The sequence below is a fragment of the Myotis brandtii genome, unplaced genomic scaffold, assembly GCF_000412655.1.
Source record: "Myotis brandtii unplaced genomic scaffold, ASM41265v1 scaffold626, whole genome shotgun sequence".
Lineage (NCBI taxonomy): Eukaryota > Metazoa > Chordata > Mammalia > Chiroptera > Vespertilionidae > Myotis > Myotis brandtii.
The window spans coordinates 219,802-226,235 of NW_005370394.1; the positions used below are offsets into that span (position 1 = coordinate 219,802).

A 6,434-nucleotide genomic window follows, 5' to 3' on the forward strand; every position below is an offset into this window, starting at 1 on the left:
GGGGCGGGGCGGGGGGCCCTCGACCTCTCTGCCCCTCGGCGCTGCGCACGCTAACGCTGCCTCGGGAACCTGAGAAGCCAATGTGCTACGTTGACATATAAACTCTCAGGTTGGCACGGAAGGGTTTCAACCGAAGAAGGCAGGTGCATGTCGAATTCTCAGTGCGAAGCAAGATAGTAAAGCCCCTACTCTGTCGTGCTTTTCCCAAGTTAGTGGCCAATCCGACCGCCCCCTGTTCTGTTTTCAATGAACGAACTCCTCAGTGGAATTGTAAGTTCTGATTGCTCACGATTATCCATGGCATGCGCCGGAGCCCAGGCTCTCGTCAGTAGGCCTCCGTTGATGTCCTGGTTGTGCTGCTCAGTAGCCACCAAGTTAATCTTGGACAAAGCATTGTTATCTCGAGTACTTCATCTGTAAAAACGGGAGTAACGATAGTGCCCGTTCACAATTAATATGAGGAGTAAACGAATTGTGCTTAGGACTGTGCCTGGAAGACAGTAAAGAGTCCAAAATTCCAATTTGGGGGAAATCAACTCACATTTAGGGTCATCTAATCTTCAGCGAGGCTGCTAAGACCATTCAGTGGGAGAAAGAATAGTCTTTTCAGCAAATGGTACCAGGATAAAGTGGATGTCCACCTGTAAAAGAATGAAGTTGGACCCTTATCTCACACCATGTACAAAAAGTAACTCAAAATGGATCAAAGGCCTAACCTTAAGAGCCAAAACTATAAAGCTCTTCAAAGAAAACATACGTGTAAAATTTCACCACCTTGAATTAGATAACAATTTATTCACCATGACACCAAAAAACACTATCAACAAAAGAAAAATTAATAGAATGGACAGCATCAAAATTAGAAACATTTCGTTTTAAAGGATACCATAAATAAAGAGAAAAGACAGACCACAGAAGGGGAGGAAAAATTTGCAGATCTTATATTTGATAAGAGACTTGTGTCTAAAATATATAAAGACCTACTAAAACTCAAAAATAAAAAGATAAATAACCCAAGTAAAAAATGGGCAAGGATCCTGAATGGGCATTATTCCAAAGAAGTCATACAAATAGCCAAAAACACATGAAAAGTTGCTCAATATCATGAGTCTTCAAGGAAATCAAAATCACAGTGAGATACCACTTTACACCCACTAGGATGACTATATAGTAGCCAAAAAGACAGATCATAACAAGTGTTGGGGAAAATATGGGTAAATTAAAACCTTCATATACTGTTGGTTGGAATATAATATTGTGCAGCTATTGTGAAAAACAGTCTGGTAATTTCTTGAAAGTTTACACAAAGAGTTACAACATGATCCAGCAAACCACCCCTAGGTATATGCTTAAGAAAAATGAAAACTGCCCAGCTGGCATGGTTCAGTGGTTGAGCATCAGTCTATGAACCAGGAGGTGACAGTTTGATTCCGAGTCAGGGCATATGCCCGGGTTGTGGGCTTGATCCCCAGTGTGGGGCATGCAGGAGGCAGCCAATCAATATTTATCTCTCATTATTGATGTTTCTATCTCTCTCTTTCTCTTCCCCTCACCCTTCCTCTCTGACATCAATAAAAATAAATTTTAAAAAAGAAAAATGAAAACTTATACTGCACATAAAAGATTGTACACAAATGTTTATAGCAGCATTGTTCAGAATAACCAAAATGTGAAAGCAGTGTTTAGACAAGAGTGCTTAGTATTAAGTGCATACATTAGAAAATAAGAAAAATCTGAAATCAACAATCTAAGCTTCTGTCTTGGGCAATGAGAGAAAGAAGAGCAATTTAAGCTTAAAGAGAGCAAAAGAAGAGAAATAATATATATATATAGAAATTACACATAAGGAAAATTTCTATGTCCTCCTAGTCCTGACATATCCCACTCCAGCGCTCTTCCCCCTTCAAATAGATAAAATTGATTCTTCAAATAGGCAATTAAGAATAAAAGGACAAACCTGAGAAATGCCCATAAAACAAGTCTCAGGTCAACAGTAATATGTTGGAGCTGAGCCTGAGAGCCTTGCTCTAAACTACTTAGTTCACTATAGTTCTAGATCAGTAGTAGCCAAATCAAACACAAATCTTTTTCTGACAAAAATATTTCTAATTAGGCCCACTAATTCCTGGATTGAGATGAAGAAAATGTGAGTTTACCATAAAAAATGACCAGCCCTAAAGGAAGCAAGCCACCATGAATGAGAAATCAGAAGAAATAATAAATATTTAGAACCTTCAAGAAAACCAGACATTAAAATTTTATTAGTTGTGAAATATAGAATATCTATTTAGAAAATATTTAAAGAAATAAGGGATAGAATCACAAGATGAACAAGCAACAGAGACTATCAGAAATGAGCAAGCAGATGTGACAAATAAACAAATGAAGATTTTAGGCATTAAACATATTATTTGTTGAGCCCTGGTTGGTGTGGCTCAGTTGGTTAGGCATTGTCCTGTGCACCGAAAGGTTGCCAGTTCCATTCCTGGTCAGGGCACATGCCCAGTTGCCTCTCTGGAAGGGGACATGCAGGAGGCAGCCGATTGATTCCTTCTCACACTCACATCGATGTTTCTTTCTCTTGCCCTCTCCCTTCTTCTCTCTCTAAAAAAATCAATAAAAAATATATTTTTAAAAAAACCAAAAACATGTCTGTTGAAATGGAAACACTCATGGATTGAATGGCAGATTAGGCACACATAATTTGTAAACTATAAACTAAGAAAATTATCCAGAATAAACAGAGAATGATAAGAATGTAAAAAATATGAAAGAAATGTCAAACAATTATAAAAGTTAAACTTAAAAGATCTGGCATATAAATAATCAGATTTCATGGAGAGATTTTAAGAAATGAGAAGCAATATTTCAAAGTTAAATGCTTAGAATTTTCCAGAATTTAGAAAAGATATGAATGCACAGATTCAAGAAGCACAAAATATCCAAGAAGGATAAATTTAAAAAGCTATTCTGAGACTTGTCATAAAATTCAAAACACCAAAAAAAAAAAATGTTTAAAGCAGCCAGAGAGAAAAAACAGACAACCTACAACAAAACAGACTAAAAGCAGATGCTTTAATAGCAACAATGGAAGCCAGACAACAGTAATATAATGAGTGACATCCCAGAATATTAAGCCCCATATTAATGAAAGTTTGGATCCAGTATTATCTGATATAATAAAAGGCTAATATACAAATCGACTGAACAACGGAACGACCAGTCGCTATGATGTGTGCTGACCACCGGGGGGAGACACTCAATGCAGGATCTGCCCCCGGGGTGGTCAGTGCATTCCCACAGGGGGAGCACTGCTCAGCCAGAAGTCCTGAGCCAGGCTCACAACTAGCGAGCGCAATGGTGGTGGCGGGAGCCTCTCCCACCTCTGCGGCAGTGCTAAGGATGTCCCCCTGTGCAGGCGGGCTAAGGGGCCCCCCCCCCCCGAGTGTACGAATTTCATGCACCAGGCCTCTAGTTGGTAATTAATCACCTATAATCATTAATGATTGACTGCCTTCTATCTAGCCCTCATTTCAAATTGGATGGGATACACTTTTATCTTCTGAGTGGAGGACATGGAGGAAAGGGTAAGGCTGGGTGAGGAAAAATTAAGCATGCTATGTCAGGAAACAGGGAGGCAGAGGGTGAGTCCTTTAGTACCAGTATTTTTCCAGCCCTATCTCCTTTGATCAGGCTGATTAAATGGGCCCCAGCTTAATTAGATTACTATAAATGCTTCCACTGTTCTGGAAGTTCTAGCCCGTGAGACAGGATCCAGAATTGGCACCAGATGACATTTATTTTGAAACAGACAGCCACTACCAAGTGGTGCCAAACCACAACCAGGATGAGCAAAGATTTTAATTATAGAGTCAGACCACTAGAACTACTAGCCAATCAGCTAGACACACTCAGATGACTCATTTCTTTAATTTTTAAAATAAGCCCACTTTTCTCTTTACAATTAAAATTTTTCATCTTAATTAATCTTATAATGAGGAGATTTTATTGTATCTTCAAAGTGATTAAAGAAAATAATTTCAGTCTAGAACTGTGCACTCACTCACTCATTAATTCTATATTGCAAGAGTGAGGGTGAAATAAAGATACTTTCAGCTACATACAACCTACAAGATTTAGCACCCATATGCTCATACTAAAGGAACTTCTAAAAGATGTACTTTAGGAAGAAATAAAGGAAACACTTTGAGATGACAGAAGAATGGTAAACAAACAAAATGGTAAACATGTATGTAGGTTTAAATAAATCAATTTTCTAAAATTCCTTCTAATAATAATGTCTACTTTGTGAGTTGTTTTTTTTTTTTTAACGATTGGAGCCCTAGCCGGTTTGATCAGTGGACAGAGCATCAGCCTGTGGACTGAAGGATCCTAGGTTCGATTCCGGTCAAGGACATATGCCTGGGGTTGCAGGTCCCCAGTGGAGGGTGTGCAGGAGGCAGCCAATCAATGGTTCTTTCTCATCATTGATGTTTCTATCTCTCCCTCTCCCTTCCTCTCTAAAATCAATAAAAATATTTTTTTTTAAAAAGGATTAGATTCTCATTAAACTGGGAATAGAAGAGAACTTATTCAACCTGATAAAGAGCGTCTCAAAAAACCTACATCTAACATATTTAATAATAATAAATCAAATGCTTTCCCCCTAATATGAGGAAAAAGACAGGGATTTCCATTCTCACCATTCCTATTCATAATCATACTGAAAAACTGAAGATTTTATCCTGTGCAATAGGTAATCAATCAATCAATCTTGGAAAGAAGGAAATAAAATGGTCTTTATTCACAGATGACATGATTACCTGTTTGGAAAATTCCAAAGAATCTCCCAAAAAAATCCATGGGACTATTTAGTGAATTTAGCAAAAAAATAAATTTTTAAAATCTCAATATACAAAAATTAATTGTAGTTTTAAATACTAGTAATGAACAATTGGAAATTTAAAATTCAGTACTATTTACATCTATTTTCAGCTTCAGTTATCAAAGAACTTTGTAACCCAGTACTATTTACAATAGCACCAAAAGAACATGAAATGTGTAGGTATAAATATACCAAAATATGTGCAAAATCTGTATGCTGAAAACAGCAAAAACACTGATGAAAGATACAAAGAAGACCAAATAAATGGAAAGATATTCTATATTCATGGATTAGGAAAGTATATTGTGAAGATGTAAATTCCCTCCAAACAACATCCCAGCATGATTTTTGTAAAAATTAACAAGCTGATTCTAGAATTTATATGGAATGACAAAGGAACTAGGCTAGCCAAAACAATTTTACGAAAGAAGAGCAATGTTGCAGGACTCATAGTACTTGATTTTAAGGCTACAGTAATCAAGACAGTATAGTATTGATAAAAAATGTAGACACATGGATCAATGGAAGAGAAGAGAGTCCAGAAGTAGACCCACAAAAGGTGCAAAAACATTCAATGGAGCCAAAGGATAGGCTTTTAAACAAATATTGCTGGAACAATTATAAATCCATATGAATTTAACCTTGATCCATACTTCACACCATATAGAAACCAATTTGGCAGTATCTTATCAAGTTAGACATATTCTTAGCATACGTTGCAGCAACCTAGGTAATTACCCAAGACAAATGAAAACATGTCAAATACAAAATATACTATTTGATCCCATTAATATTAAATTCTGCAAAAGTCAAACCATAGTGACTGAAAGCAGATTGGTGGTTGCCTGGATTGGAGGAGGAAGGAAGGCCTTGAATAGAAAGGGCCACAGGAACTTTTTTAAAAATATGTTTTTATTGATTTTTAGATAGAGAGGAAGGGAGAGGGAGAGAGAGATAGAAACATCCACGAGAGAGACACATCCATCAGCTGCCTCCTGCACACACACCCGAGTGGGGATTGAGCCCGCAACCCAGGCATGTTCCCTGACTGGGATTTGAACCTGGGACCCCTTGGTCCATGGGATGACACTCAGTCCACTGAGCCACACCAGCTGGCCCACAAGGAACTTTTAGTTGTTGGAAATATTCAATGTCTTGATTGTAGTGGCGGATACATGATCATATCTAAATGCCAAAACTCATTAAACTATATATTTAATATAGGTGAGTTTCATTGTAAGTTATTCCTCACTAAAGATGGGGGGAAATAAATGGGTTAAAGTATCCCTAAAAGTTCCTCATATTCAGTTTCACTTGTTCAAATCACTTCGCATCTAAGAGTCATAGATCTCCATCCCTCTCCATGCGGTATTTTCCCTTGTACCATCAAGTGCTGGTTGTACAACACTTACTAAGAATGCTCTACAATTTTCTCCAGAATTTACTTTTATACTTCTGACACCCATTCTGCAAGTTTTTTTAAAAATATATTTTATTGATTTTTTACAGAGAGGAAGGGAAAGGGATAGAGAGTCAGAAACATCGATAA

The 6,434-nt window shown here is 37.4% G+C and overlaps 1 protein-coding gene across 1 annotated transcript in view; it reads right to left on the reverse strand.

Annotated features, from left to right (window-relative positions):
* Positions 1-342, reverse strand: part of TEX9 (testis expressed 9) — a 48,504-nt gene extending 48,162 nt beyond the window's left edge. The window contains exon 1 of the mRNA XM_014528238.1: positions 290-342. Coding sequence (XP_014383724.1) covers positions 290-304 — 15 coding nt within the window. The 5' untranslated portion in view covers positions 305-342. The remainder of the gene's footprint in view (positions 1-289) is intronic.
* Positions 343-6,434: the final 6,092 nt, after the last annotated feature.